At 58.6% G+C, this 14,330-nt stretch overlaps 1 protein-coding gene across 13 annotated transcripts in view; it reads right to left on the bottom strand.

The window, feature by feature from the left end:
• TNS1 (tensin 1) overlaps positions 1 to 14,330 on the bottom strand; it is a 172,482-nt gene that overhangs the window by 91,749 nt on the left and 66,403 nt on the right. For 11 of the 13 annotated variants that reach the window (XM_045852543.1, XM_045852569.1, XM_045852561.1 and 8 more), the window contains 2 exons: positions 4,250 to 4,291; positions 3,427 to 3,477 (listed from right to left, as the gene is read on the bottom strand). Coding sequence is in view for 1 of the 13 variants with exons in the window: in XM_045852605.1 (XP_045708561.1) it covers positions 2,357 to 2,392 (36 nt within the window). In the remaining 12 variants the exon portion in view is untranslated. Of the gene's footprint in view, positions 1 to 2,356; positions 2,499 to 3,426; positions 3,478 to 4,249; positions 4,292 to 10,077; positions 10,155 to 14,330 lie in introns of those variants that run through there. The other 2 variants (XM_045852630.1, XM_045852605.1) reach the window with 2 other exon arrangements.

Here is a 14,330-nt window from a genome sequence, read left to right as displayed (position 1 = left end):
GAGAACCACCAATGGGTGGCGTGGCAGGCGGTGGGGGGGGGGGGGCGGCGGTTGGTGGGGGGACCTGTGAGCAAACACAACCTAATGCTCACAAACACACAGGTGACCTCACCCGCGAGGCTAGAAACGGGCGTTTTCCGGCGTGCCTCATCATGCAGGCCTCTCTCAAGAGGGCCGGGAGACAGCGGCGAGATGCGGTCATCTCTGCCCCCGGCCTGGAGCGCGCTCCCTCCTTCCGGGCACTTTCGCTGCGTGCTGCAGGCCGTGCGCCGGGCAGCATCCGAGGCACCAGGGACCGCAGGACCAGAGGCCAGGGGCCTGACCTCAGAGCGCTTATATTCTAAGAAGGAAGGTACTCGTCCACGGAGCCCTTGGTTTCACCTATCTGTGCAATGGGTCCAGCACAGTCTCCCGGGACTTCACATCGTCTCCCTGCTCGCTTCGAGCTCTTAGAGAAAACCACCAGAGGGCTCTACAAAGGTTTTATTTTGGAAAGAAAAATGAGCTGTCTGTCCGCCTGTGATCCCATTCTTTTCCGCACCAAGGCTCTCAAAGCCCTGGACTCAAATGGTTCTGAACTTCCTCCCAGCCCCTCCCAGGGCAAAGATCAATGATAGGACTTTTGATCCAACTCCCCGTGCACCAAGAACTCTCCCCTATTGTCACCAAAATAGTCTCCTCTTTGCTGAAAGGGCATCGCCAAAGAAAATTCGGCAGCTTCCCCAAAACAGGGTCTCACTTATCTTCACTATCAGCAAAGGTCTTCCCGTTGTCCAGCCCCCACCCTTCCTCCTGCAGAGACCCGGCCAACTCTCTCTTCGCCTCGGTCCTCACTGCCGGTCACCCCTCAGCCATTCCCGGGCACTCCGGCGCTATAACCCTAGGCTGTGTTCTCCACCTTCTCCCCCGCCGCACGGCAAGATGCAGGAATGCCGGGACTTGGGTGGGGCTGGTTTAGAGCAGCCACTGTGTGGGAAGAGTCCCGCCTTCCTTTGAGGTCCGCAGACCAAACACAACAGCTCTGGACCAAAAGAAAAGCTGTTTCCTGAGCCCCGGTCCCCAGGGGACACCGTTGGGAGGAGGGTCGGCGGTAAGCAATGCCGGGGGGCCGAGTCAGGCAGCCAGAGAGTGGTGACAAACCTACGTCAGGAGCCTATCCCCATTCCTGTGTCTCCTTGGGGGCTCTGGCCACCCCTCCCTCGCCACCAGCCCCTCCAGCCACACCCCTTCCTCTCCCCTTCCTGCCCACCAGCCTGGATTTTTCCACAACAAAGTGCGACACAGTGCACCATCCACAGACTCCACTACAAACCAACCGGTGGAGGGAAACAGCCATTCCTGCCCCGGGTCCTGGGCCATGGGCCAGAGACAGGAAAACAGCTCGACAAACAGGCATCTTATCCCAGCAGCAGGCCCAGCGCTCCAGCCACGCTGCCTTGAAAACGGGTCCCCTCACCCCGGGGGAGGCTGCAGGACAGCCCGCTGGCTGGGCAGGGGAGAGCCTCAGTCACCCCGAAGCCATCCGACCTGGAACAGGGGTCTCAGACCTAAACCTTGGGTTTCCTTTCCTCTTGTGCACGACACAGGCTGCTCCGGAATCGGCCTAGCCTTCCACGCGCTCCTTAGACTAGAAGAACCACCAAACTCCTCGTGCCCCTCCTCCCACATCCAGACAAGACACCACCCTATCCAGCCCTTACGCATTCATCCCAGATCAACAAAACTCCCCCCCACCCACCAAAAAAACCCTCCTCCAGTTGCAACGTAAGAGCCACCTCTATCTTCCCCAGGACCAAAGCCATGCACACCCTTGTGCCATAAACTCCGTCATGAGGTCTAACTTCTCTCTCTCTTACTGCAGGGTCTGTCTGACCCAGGCTGGGGTTGTGGGGGCAGCAGCTCTAGGACCTGGCTTGTCAGAGGTTCTAGACCACTGGCTACATGTCTTGGCTCACACACCAGCACCCCATCCCACACACGGCCGAGGGCTGGGAGTCCCGGGTAACACCAGATCTAAGCAGTGGTCCTGGGAAGAAGTGGACAAGGCACTGAGTCCCCGAGCCCCTCCAAATCTCTGTGCGCTTATCTACAAAGTGGGGTCACAGCATCTGCCTTTGGGGATGTCATGGGCATCCAAAAATACCAGCGCCTGGCCCACCGTCAAAACAACAGTCATAAGAATAGCTACCGTTTATTGAGCACATAGCCTATGCTTTGTGTGCATTAAGCTAGTTAATCCTCAGTAGTAGGTACACAAAGAATTAAAATCTCCCTGCTCCCCAGCCCCAGAAGCATCGCAGGCTGAGACAGGGCTCCTCCCCACCGCGAGCACTCATGCCCACAGGGCCCACCGTACCTTGAACAGAGCCTTCCCCACTAATCGGAGAGGCATGCTCCTGCTCCTCCTGGAGGACGCCTCCCCTCCGCCTGCAGGGCAGCCCCGGGGCAATGTGGCAGTGGTGGTGGGCTCACCGCAGAAGTGCTGCTGCCTGCAGAAGCCGCCTCCTGCGGCCCCAGCGCCTCCCTCTGGGGCCCTCCCCACCGTGGGTCAGGCAGCTGTCAGATGATAGGGCCTCATGCCATCAACAGCTCCCCCTGTGCCAACCGCCAAAACCACTCCCTGTTCCTCTGCAGATCAGGGCGGGCAAGGATGGAGGGGCCAGCAGAGGGGCAAACTGTCCAAGGAGGGCAGGGAAGAAAGGGCAAGGCCCAGCTCTGTCGGGCGTCTGCTCCCGGGGTGAGACGATGAGCTCGACACTAGCCTTGCTCAAAGCAGGGTCCTGGGGGACCCCCCTTGGCTCCTGCTGGGGTCCTTCCATTTAAGGAGGGTGCTCATTGACCTCCACCAAAATGCGTGGCAGGAGGAGCAGGGTGGACCAGCGGGCCCTCCTTCCGGCTTCCTCCTGAGTCAATGGCACTAAAGCCACACAAAGGATTCTGCCATGTTCAAGGACTCCTCTCTCCAAAGAAGCAGAGCCTTCAGTGTCCCAAGGTCGCCAATGACCCTCTGAGGGCTCAAAAGTCCCCCTCCATCTCTGCCCTTAGTCCCTCTTGCTACAGCGCTGCGCAGTCCCCTTGCCCTTACCTTGCTGACTACTCACTTCCCACCCAAGCAGGTCACAGAGCCCTCCCCTTCCGCCCTCCCGCCCTGGCAAAGTGATAGGCAAATGATCTCCGGACCCAGCTGACCAGGAGGCCAAGGCCAAGACTGAGGCCCAGTGTATAAGTAGAAGGGGCCTGCTCACCATCCCAGCCCCTCCTCCCCAGCTCGGCAACCAAGATGGACAGCTCCTGCCTGCGCTTCAGGAGAGGAGAAAGAGACACCCTACCCAATAAGAGAGGTGTGAGACATCGGCCACCCACCCCCATGCCCTCTGAGCACCAGGGGCCCGGCCACTTCCTTCCCCGTCCCCTCCCCATACTTACGTCTTCCTCAAGACTCTTCCGAGTGTTTCCACCCCGGAAGGCTTCTTCTCCCTGCAGACAGAGACAAGGCAGTCAGCAAGGGAGTCAGGGAAACCACCCCAAAGGCACCAGGTCTAGCACCTGCGGGTTTGGCAAGGGTGGGGGGTGAGGGGGTGGGGGACTTGACTGTTCGTTTAACCTTTCTGTGTCCACTAAAGGTCTCTCTCAGAGCTCATCAAACCCCCTTCTCTGTGTCCAGTGACGACTGTGGGAAACACTCTCACTTTGCAGATGAGAAAACTAAGGTACAGACAGGTTCATGACTCGTCTCCAGCCACACGTTTAGAAGCTTGGAGGAGTCAAGAGTTAAACCCAAGGTCTTCCATTCCAATCCATTCAATACCGGCCACTGCCAGGAGGTGCCTCTCAGTGGCTAGCCTCAGTTTCCCCACTGCAGGACCCACTGACTTTTTCCTCTTCCTCTTCCATGCAGCCTTGAGGAAACTGTCTCTCCGCTGAGTCAGAAAGATCTACTTGGAAAGACCCGCCTGGCTTTCTCGATTTCTCCATATGTAATCGAGAAACCCACATCCTACCACTGGCCTGTCTCTGCTCCCACCCCCGCCTCTCCCACTCGGCTTGCCCGGCTCCCCAGAGATCCACTTCCAAATACACAGGCTCCCAACGGTCACTCTTATCCCCACCACTTCCCCCAAGCTCCCCATATCTACTCCAGAAGGACGTCCCCAGACACATCTATCTGGTCACGTTCCCCAAACCCACCTTCCGTTCTCCAGCCTCCCCAGGCCGCTCCCCGCCACCACGCCCGCCCACAGCCACTCACCGCGTCCACTACATTCTTCGGTGCGCTCTCGGTGTTGATCGGCTGTGGGCAAAGGGGAAACGCAGTGTGAGGCCTCAGGACGAACAGCCCCGGATGGGCTTTCTCTCCAAGGCTGGTGGCCACGAGGATGCCTCCTGAGGCAGGACATGACGCCAGCCCAAGGACTCAGATGTAACCCGGCCATCCCCACGGTGGGAGGCCGAGTTTGGAAAATAAAAAGCATCCTATTGGTACTGTCCACAACCAGTTTGACACACCTCGCCCAGACCTCTGACTCGGGCAGGCGCTGACCCCTCAGAAAGGAACCAGGAGCAAGGAACAGTCATTGTCCAAACACATCAGGCATTTCCATCAATGCCGTCCCACTCAGGAACCCTGTGAGGCAGGTTCCGTTATTACTCTTGAGCCCAACTGTACAAGTTAAATGAGGGGTCCCAAGTCATCAGCTACTCATGGGGACAACAGGATCTGAACCCCACCTTTGTATGAGATGGCAGCAGCCCGGATGGGAGGCCTGCCAGAACCCTAACTCGGCCTTTCGAGGCCTCCCACCACTGGCCTTGCCCCCTCAGACCTCAGTTTTCATGCTCAAAGCTCTACTCCATCCAGACCGGCCCTGAGGACCCCCTTACTGATCCCCACATCCAAGCCTTTCCTTGTGGAACGGCTCCCCCTCCTTTCCTACAAGCTCCCCTCCTCCAAGAAGCCCTTCCGGGACACCCCAGCAAGGAGGACTCTCTCTCCCACCTCCCAACTCCATTCAGTCTTGCCCTCTGTGTTTATCTGGCCATTAGCATATGAATAATTGCATCCTAGGAATACGACTTGCTTTATTTGTGATTCTTATCCCACGTGCTTCCAAAACAGAGTCAAAGCAGCATTTTTACCAATTCAGTTGCAATACCCCTCATGCCAGGGACTGATGGAAAGCAGGCCATGGATACACACCTGTGGGCTGGTCCTGCCCCTCACCCTGGTGCCCCTCTTCCCCTTCCCAGACCAAAGAGGTGCTTTCTGTTACAGGCATCCTTAAAACTGGGCTCCTGGGACTCCCCAAAACAGGAGAGAAGCTTCCCAATCCAAGGCCACCTCCTGACCACAGCTTCTAGGGCTGCATTTCTGACTCAGTGAAGTGGTTCAAAGGGGCCCTTGAACCGTGCAGAAGGACGTGGACAGAGCTGTCAAGGTCGTGGAACAAGCCTCTGCCGAGACCAGCGTGGGCCAGGTTAAGACAGCGCATCTGAGTCGGAAGCACCGGCCCCAGCCCCAGCCTGGGAGCTGACGCTGAGCTGCTGGTGTGTGAAGACAGAGGGACTGACAGGATGGTCACGGAGAGGTCCCGGCACCAGCGAGAAGCGGGCTGGGACGGGCACGGAGGAAGACAGCCAGCTGAGCTGCACGCAGGCTGCCACGCTCTCTCTGGCAACGGCCCAGACTCTGCCCCTGCTGCCTAGAAGACGGGCGGCTGAGGCCGAAGCTTCCCTCCAGGGCGTGAAACTCCTGAGCTGCTCAGGGCCAGGAAGAAAGGACAGGGTCCAGGAATGGGGTAGGAGGTGGGGAGGTACACCAGTCAGCCCCTCCAGCCCCCAGGTCTGCTCCCTTGGAGTCTGAGGATGGCTCTGGGGGAGTACAGGTGACACATTCCACCCGCTCCCAGTCCGGCCCTACTCCTCATCCACCCATCTCCCAGAGCCCCCACTCCTGAGCCACAGGCCACTCACTGAGCAGAGGGCAATCGAGCCCAGTGAGCAATCCTAGCCCTCTGACCCCGACCTGTCTCTTCTGGCCCAGGGCTCTGTAATACTCCCGTGGAGAGCTCAGGCTGGGACTGACTACCCCTCTCTGGTGCCCTGGGGGAGGAGGAGCGGGCAGACCCCAGGGCCCTTCTGTATGCAGAGGCTGCACAGCAGAACTGAGCTCTGCACCCAGCTCCCCCGCTTCCGAAGCCCTCACTCCCCACAGTCTGCTGACCCAGCCGGCCCAGGCAGGGTGGCTCAGAAGTGGGCTGAGATGGAGAAGTTGGAGATGAAGCGCCTGCCCCAGGGAATCACAGGACCTGAAGAGCCCTCATCCTGCTCTGGGTGAAGCCTCCTAGGAGGCCTGGACTCCCCCAAAGAGCAGAGTGTCAGAGCCAGGGGGCCTTGAACTTGAGGGTGCCTCAGAAACACCTGGAGGCTGTTGACACGCGGGTGCTGGGCTCTCCGCAGAGGGTTGATCCAGCAGACCTCTGGAGGGACCCGAGAACGTGCATTTCTAACAGGGTTCCAGGTCCAGGGACGACGCCTGGAGAAGCGCTGGTCTCAGCTGGCAGCATTGGCAGCAGACTGCGGGGCCACGTCCCCTCTCTCTCTCTCTCTCTCTCCCCCTCTCTCTCTCTCTCTCTCCCCCCACCCTCTCTCTCTCTCTCAACTGCTAACCGTGTGAACTCGAGCAGGCCGCTCCGTCCCTGCTGCGCCTCAGCAGGACAGACCAGCCCTGTGTGGTAAGACTCCAATGAGAGGAAGCACATCAAGCACTTAGAACAGGGCCTGGCACTTGGGAAGCGCTCGGTAAAGGCTAGCACTCGTTTATCCTCTCCACCCCACACGCTCCCCGGGCCCTCCCAGGGCCCACCCTGCCCCACCTTGACCCTCCGGCCCCACCCCTCCCCTGTCTGGCGCGAAGCAGACCAGGGAGTTGGAGTCAATATTAGAAACCACAGGCCTCAGCAGTGCAAGAGAAACTTCTCTCCCTGCCAACAATCATCTGAGCACCGTCCTCTTGGCCCCCACCCCTTTCCCCATGCCAGCTGGAGATGGGCCACAGAAAGACGCTTGCCAGCCATCAAATGCCTTCATCTTACTGGTCAAGATGCTTTCTGAAGAGCTAAAAATTTCCAAAAACCCCTCCTGACCTAAACACCCAGCGCTTTCCTGCAGTGTTTGCAAACACGGCCCAGCAGGCACGCTGTGCTCCCCACCCCGCCCCTCCGCCCCAGTCCTCCCGGGACTGGAGTCCTGCTTCTCTGTTTCCCAGGAACTGCCAGCTCTGCGTCGGCTGGGAATGAGAAAAGCAAGGGACTGGTAACAGGAGGGTGGGCCTCCCCTGAGGCCAAGCCTGCTCTAGGCCCTGCAGGGAGGCTGGGGCATGCTATAGGGAGGTTCTCCGGTCACGCCAAGCTGTGGCTCCTGAGGTGGCGGCCCCGGAGTTCCAAAGGCTGGCAGAGCCCCTTCAGCACACAGACACACCCGCCCACCCCCACAACACACGTGCACACAAAGGTATACACACACACCCTCCATCCTTGCACAGCACTCCTCAGAGCAGCCCTGAGAGGGACTTCAGATAGCATCTCCTCCCTCCCTGATACATGGGTGCAGAGGGGTCTGACTCACCCAGCCTCTCAGGGTGAAGTAAATGGCAGGACTGGGTTGGTACCAGTCTTGTAAAGCCCACTGCTGAGCTCACCTTGCAGCCCCTTGGCCCCGCCCCCAGCCAGCCTGCAGGCAGGTCAGCCAGGCCCTTCCCTGCAGGCTCTTCCCTTCCTTCCTCCTGAGGCTCAGCTGCAGGGAATGCCCCCTTCTGTCCCCTTCCATTGCCCAGTCCCAGGATAAAACCTGGATCTTAAGGACCCAGGCTTTCCAAAGCGGAGGGCAGCTGACCACAGCCACACCCAGGGTCTTTCAGGGTACCCCTTCCCCCACCAGGCAGCACAACTCAAATCCAGCTCAGGAGCAGGAGGCCGCATTGGGACCTGGCGCCACTTGACAACCAAGTTTTGCTCTTCGAGGGTCCTTCTATTCTAGGAACTCATACCCAAAGGTCTGGAGCAAGGCAGCGACTGGGGAGAGGCTGAAGGGCAGAAAATTTAAGGAGACGTTCATTCTCGGGTTGCTCCAAGTGCACGCACACAATTCTGAGAGCAACGCCTCCGCTAATTTTGCACCCGAAGTGCCTCACTGGCCTACCTCCTCCTGGCCCTGGTCTGGAGTTGCCTCTCACAATGTTAACAAGATAACAGCAATCACTCATCACGTGTTAATGCAAGCCTGGGCGCAGTATCAGGTTCTTTGCTTCCATGGCCACCAACCCTCATAACCAAACTCATAACCAATGTGCACAAGGTAAGCACTGACCCACTTTACAGTTGAGAAGACTGAGCGTCGCACAGCTAGTAGGTAAGAGGGCTGGTACTTGAACCCTGCTCCTTACATCCACCCCTTCAAGCTCTGTCTCCTCTCCTTGGAGAGGATTCCCATTCAGCTCCTCTGAGCCTTAAATCAACTGCCCTCCTGTTGGGAACAAGCTTTCTGAGACTTAAAGACTCATTGTCCCAGGTCCTCCAGAGGAAGAGATGTCTCCAGTACACTTCCATAGGAAGAGGAGGAAACAAGCTGCAGCAGGAGAGGCTGAGATCAGACATCAGAGCGAACTTCCTGAACGTGAGGGGTTGTGAGCCACGGGGTGGATAAGGAAAGCTGCACATCCTTTCGTCAAATTTTTTCTGCAAAATACATGCATGCCTTCTCCGAGCCTGCATGTACCCACCGCCAACTGTGTGGGCCCGAGCAGGGGCCATTCTGCAGGGCCGGGGTGGCTGGGAGACTGCCCGGACCTTCACACAGTAGGCCATGTCGGCGGCCTGCAGGAAGGGTGGGCTGGGAAAAAAATGTATCTGTGGGCTGCTGTTTCGGAGGAAGGAAAAGACAGAGGGCCATAGCGGGTGGGGGGAGGTGCCCAAGCCTGGGCCTGGGGGGAAGGGCTGCTGCAGAATGCGGACTCAGCCTCCAGAGGAACATTCCATCCAGAAATTCCTCACACCCTCCCCGCTCCACCCCTCCAGCCCTCCCCACTCTTGCCCCCTGGGAGGCCTGGAATCTGGGCGGCTTTTCAGGGCAAAAGGACCCAGTGACATCACATCTACTGCCATGGCGACGAACTATGAGGTCACGAGCAGCGCTGCGTGTTAGGAGGGGAAGGGAGCTGGCGGGTAGGGCCTCAGGGGCTGGAATGTCCTCGGCCCCAGGACCCAGAGCGAGTTATTCCAGGCTCCCTTGTTCTAAAAATAGAACCCCAGGCAGATGAAGGGAGGGGGCTGAAAGCAAAAGAGACGGGCAGGACAGCACCATTTACTGGGCACTCAGAGGGGGCGTGACAAGGCTGGCACACGGCACACCCCCCACGCAGCCTGTCTCGGGGGGGACCACCGACAGATGACAGCAAAACAACCAGAGCAGTGGCTGCAGCAGCCGCAGCCCGACCACTCTGAACCCCTTCCGGCAGGTGAGGAAACCGAGTCTCTGGGAAGGCCGGGCAGCTCCATTAGGGCTCAAGTCTGCACCTCAAAACCTGGGTTCACCCCTCACCACATGTTTATTCCCCATCATCCTGGGAGGGGGGGCTGATGGGGGCATAAGGGCCAGGGGCTGGAGGGAGAACACAGCGCAGGGAGGGCCGGACCGGCCAGGGTGGGAGGGGAAGGGGAAGCCAGCAGCCTGAGACCCCCGAGTGTTAGGGTGAAGCTACTCCAGGGACCACATCCTCTTCTAGGCAGGCCTAGGCCACCAGAGAAAAAGAACGGGCTGGATGTGATTAAGTGAAATGTGATGCCTGATTTTCCCTGCTTGCACCCCCTCCTCTCCCGGGGAGGGGCCTGGGCAAGCCCACTCCTGTCCTCAGGCCCTTCTCAATTCACCCTCAGGGACCAGCACCCGAGTGCTGGCTGAGGCTGGGCAGCTGCGGGCACTCCACCCAACTGGCTCATACACGCTCCCGGGGCTGGTCCAGCCCGGTTGGAATATTTCTTATCCCCTCCTGCCACTTTCCCCCCTGGATGCTGCTCTCCTTACCTGTCTGCCAGGGAACTGGGAGTCTGTGCTTCTCGGGCCCGTCCTCCAGGCCTCTCTGGTCGCCCTGGCCAGACCCTCCCCACCCCGCACTGACTGAGCACCTGCACCAGGCTCATCGGTCTCCCCAGCCCTCCTCCTGGCTGCCCCCTCACCACCGAGCCACACCCCACAGCTGGCAGCTGACTCCCCACTCTCAAAGCCCGTTGTGGGTCATTTCCCCACTCAAGGACTCATAGTGGCTCTTACTGCTTAGCTCATCAAGTTCAAGTTCCCCACTATGACTTTTGGAATCCGCCCTTAAGTGGCCCCTTCCTCCTCGGGTGGATTCCACTGCCTTCCCCGCTCTCCCCTACCTGCAGCCTCTGCTCATACCTCCTGGCTGCCCACCACGCACGCCATGCTTGCTCCCGCCTCCATGTCCACACTCAGGCTGTCCCCACTGGCCTCCCAGCCAGAGCTACCGAAGTGAGATGACACAGTCTTGGAAATAGGTACCAAGGCCCTGCCCCTTCTCTATTTCAGCCTTGCCACCTTCTACAAGGTCCTCTCTCCTTCTTCCTTCCTCTCTTTCATATGCTCCAGTCCTCAACTGGACTCAGAACAGGCCACGACTTCCTCAACCATCAAAGCACCAACTGATCGCTTCCTTCCCTGGACGCCGAGGCTACCTCTGGTCAGAATGCCCTAGTCAAGCACTAATTGTTTCCACAGCATAGTTCTCTCTCTCTTTCCCCTGAGCATGGCTACCCGAGGGTCAGCCCTTCACCAGACTGGGGCATCTCCTAGTGGGGGTCATACGGGAGGTGGTCAGCCCATTCGTGCATGCCCTAACCTCCAGGGACCACGCTCCTTCACAGCACAGCCCGAGAGCAGGCCCTCGGTGGGTCCTGAGGACTCCCACCCAGACACTCCGCAGGGAGGGCAGCTCGCACCAGCACCTGCCTCACCCCTAGCAGGCGTCGGTGAGTATGTGTGTGTTCCCGGGACAGACACCAACTCCCACAGGTTGCCCCCGTTGGGCCATTTTTGGTGTTAGGGAGCTTTTTCTTTTTCTTTTTTTACCTTTTTTTTTTAAGTTGAAAGAGAGCAAAGAGAGAGAAACATGGATCTGTTGTCCCAGTTCTTTATGCAGCCACTGGCTGATCCGTGCATGTGTCCCGACAGAGGATTGAACCTGCAACCTCGGCATATTGGGACGGCGGGTTACCCACCTCATTTTTCTTTAACCCAGGCCTCCTCCTCTCGGTAAGACCCTCCACCTACCAGGCTCTGCTTTAGAGAGCAGAAGAAAATAAGCCAACTTGTCCTTCGACAATTCTCACTCTCGTTCTGCACCTCCTCCCCCAGTCTTTTCCCTCCCTGGACTAAGCCCCTGTCGCTGCAGCACAAACTGGACTTCCCAACCCCCTCACGGCTCTGGGAAGCCCCCTTGGGTGGCAATGCCCACAGTTGGCTCTCTGCTTTGAAAATCGAGGCTCTGTCAGACTTCTGTCTCCTGGCAGTGCTCCATTTTCAAGAAGCTCCCAAAGACGGAGGCCCGTGACCTACTTACTCAGGGCCCTCAGACGACATGCATTAGGGCCTGGAGTTCAGACCAACTAAAGCGATCGCCAGTGGCTCTCCAGGAGGGAGAGCAAGGAGGCCATGCCGGCCCAAGAGGCCCCACGCCTTTCCCGGCACCAGGTAACTCACAGCCTCCCATGGTCCACAAGGCAGCAAGGTGCCCTCTCGCCCACATCTGACACGGGGGCTTCTTGATCTCATGTCCTTTGAAAATTTAGGGCCACCACCTCACACCCATTAGTACACCCATCATAGAGAACAACACATAAAATAAAGAGTTTCCGTGAGGATGTGGAGATATTAGAACCTTGGTACGCTATTGGTGGGACTCGAATGGTACACAGGCACTGTGAGAACGAGTATGGTGATCTCCCCCCCGCCCCACAAAAAAAAACCAGAATGACCGTGTAATCCAGAATTCCCCTTGTGGGTAGGTACCGAAAGAAGTGAAAGCAGAGACCCGAAGAGACATTTACACTCTCATGTCCGCAGCAGCATCGCCCACGACAGTGAGAACGTGGAAACAGCCCGAGTGCCCACTGACAGGCGGAGGGAAGGGCCAACGGTGGTCTGCACTCCCAACCGGACGGAACAGCCTCGAAACGGAGGGGACCACCCCGCCGACACACGCCTCAGCACACAGACACGCCGAGGACTTCACGCTCAGTGAGACGAGCCAGTCACAAGGGGACAAACATTGTGCAATTTCACCTTCTGTGAGCTGCTGGGCGTCAGAACGGTGGTTGCCCGGGGGAGGGAGAGAGGCCGTTACGGTTTGAAAGGCGTACTCAAAAATGCTTGAGATGGTAGATGTGGTGTTATGTGTATTTTACCGCAACAAAAATACAGTTAGCATGTACTGTAACTCTCAGGATCTCGGTTCCCTTGTGTTTAAAGGAGGATCTGACGAGACAGCAACGAAGACCCTCTCCCTTCTGGGGCTCTAGGCCTGACCCACGCCCACCTGCCTTCTAGAAGGCCTGGCAGCAAAGAGCCCCGCGGCTCCAGCGTGAAAACGGAGCCCAGGACCAGACAGGCACTCAGGAAACGTTCCCCGGTGGGATGGATGGCAGACCCTCCCCTAAATGCCAGGCCCGCTGCAAGCAGAGAAGCCAGGCAGGCCAGCGTGAGGCTGGTGCCGTTTAGAGGAAGAAATCCAGAAGTCCCCCCAATCATCAGGCACTGAGGGTCAGCCCAGGCACTGGGGCCCCTGGGGAGAAAGTGGAACCAGGAACCCCAAACCCCACTGGGTGGGACGGGGAACCAGTCACGGAGCCTTTCTGAGCCCCCGTGCTGCTCTGCACGGCCTGCCCCACCCCCCACCCCAACCCCGCTGACCAGGACGGGCTTCCCCTGCCCAGGCTTCCGCACGAGTCACCATAGGCTCCCACGGCCCCAGGGTCAGAGGAAGGGCTTGGAAGACCACAGCTGCTGTGCGAGTGAGAGTGCCATCTGTCATTATCAACGGTACGAGGGTGGACTCTGAGATGCCAGACAGCTGAGTCGAAATCCCAGGCCCCCCTCTGGACGTCTCTGTGGTCGTAGGCCTCAGGTCCGCCTCTGCGATGTTGGATAATCACCGCACCTCCCTCCCTGCATTGTGGCGAAGGACACGTGAGCTGACTTCTGTAAAACGTTCTGAACACAGGTGGGCAGACAGAAAGTTCCGTACGAGGGTCAACTTTCCCTTATGGCTCTGATTCCTGCTATAAGTGAAACCGACCTAGCATTGTCATTCCCCATCTCCCTCCTCCTCCCACAGACACCCCACCCTGACCTCCGACTCCCAAGGACATTTCAAGCACCCTGCATGGGGCCGGCCCGTCTCCTCCGCACCACCCCCCCCCCGGGCCGGGTCCCCTGAGTGCCAGGCTGCACGTGCAGAAGGGCTCAACACGCAGCCGACCTCGGTGGCCGCTCCATTTGGCTGTCACCCTCGGGAAGTTCCTTTGGATTCTTATTTTTCAGAAGTTAAGAAAAGCTGCTTCAGCTCTTTCCAAGGATCAGGCGTGTCCGTGGCAAACCAGGCCTCTCCCCTCTCCATCCTGCCCCCACCCGGGGACCCCACAGGAGGGAGATGACCCTAGGACCCTTCTACTCAAGGCCTTAAGGCAACATCTGTTGAGCAAGAGACGAAAACACTGGTTGAAGATTAAGCCACTTTGCCCTGGCTGGCCTGGCACAGGCTGGAAAATGTGTTTGGCTGGCAGGGGCCAGAGGCTGGGCCAAAATTCTGTGCCCAAGGATGATGGTCCTGATCCCAGGGGTGGAGTGGGGGCGGGGGGTTAGGATTTAAGCAAGATGGGTGAGCTGGGGACCGAGAAAAAACATGACAGACAGGCAGACAGTGTGCCACAGGAGGGAGGGGGCTGGGGGGGGGGGGGCTGAGCCCAGCCCTGCAGAGGCTGAAGGGCAGGCAGAGAATGGAAAAGGAAGGAAGAATCCAGCCCGCCCTTTCCTCCCTCTTGTGAACCTGCTCAGAGCGCTTGCCTCGCCTGCGGTGAGGAAACAGGTGCTGAGTGCTCTCAGGGGGGAGCCTAACTTTCTCCCGTTTCCCCTGGGCCACTTTCCCACTCCCTGGGGACAGCACAGAGCGCCCAGCTGGAGGCAGGCCCCCCACTAGGCTGTCTCGTTTACTGAGCACCTAATCTGCACCAGGCATCCAGCTGAATGCCTGTCTTTCAGTCGCT

Source organism: Phyllostomus hastatus, unplaced genomic scaffold (genome assembly GCF_019186645.2).
Source record: "Phyllostomus hastatus isolate PE091 unplaced genomic scaffold, TTU_PhHast_1.1 phas_contig_137, whole genome shotgun sequence".
In the NCBI taxonomy this organism is placed as follows: Eukaryota; Metazoa; Chordata; class Mammalia; order Chiroptera; family Phyllostomidae; genus Phyllostomus; species Phyllostomus hastatus.
This window is presented reverse-complemented; position numbering and strand designations above follow the sequence as displayed.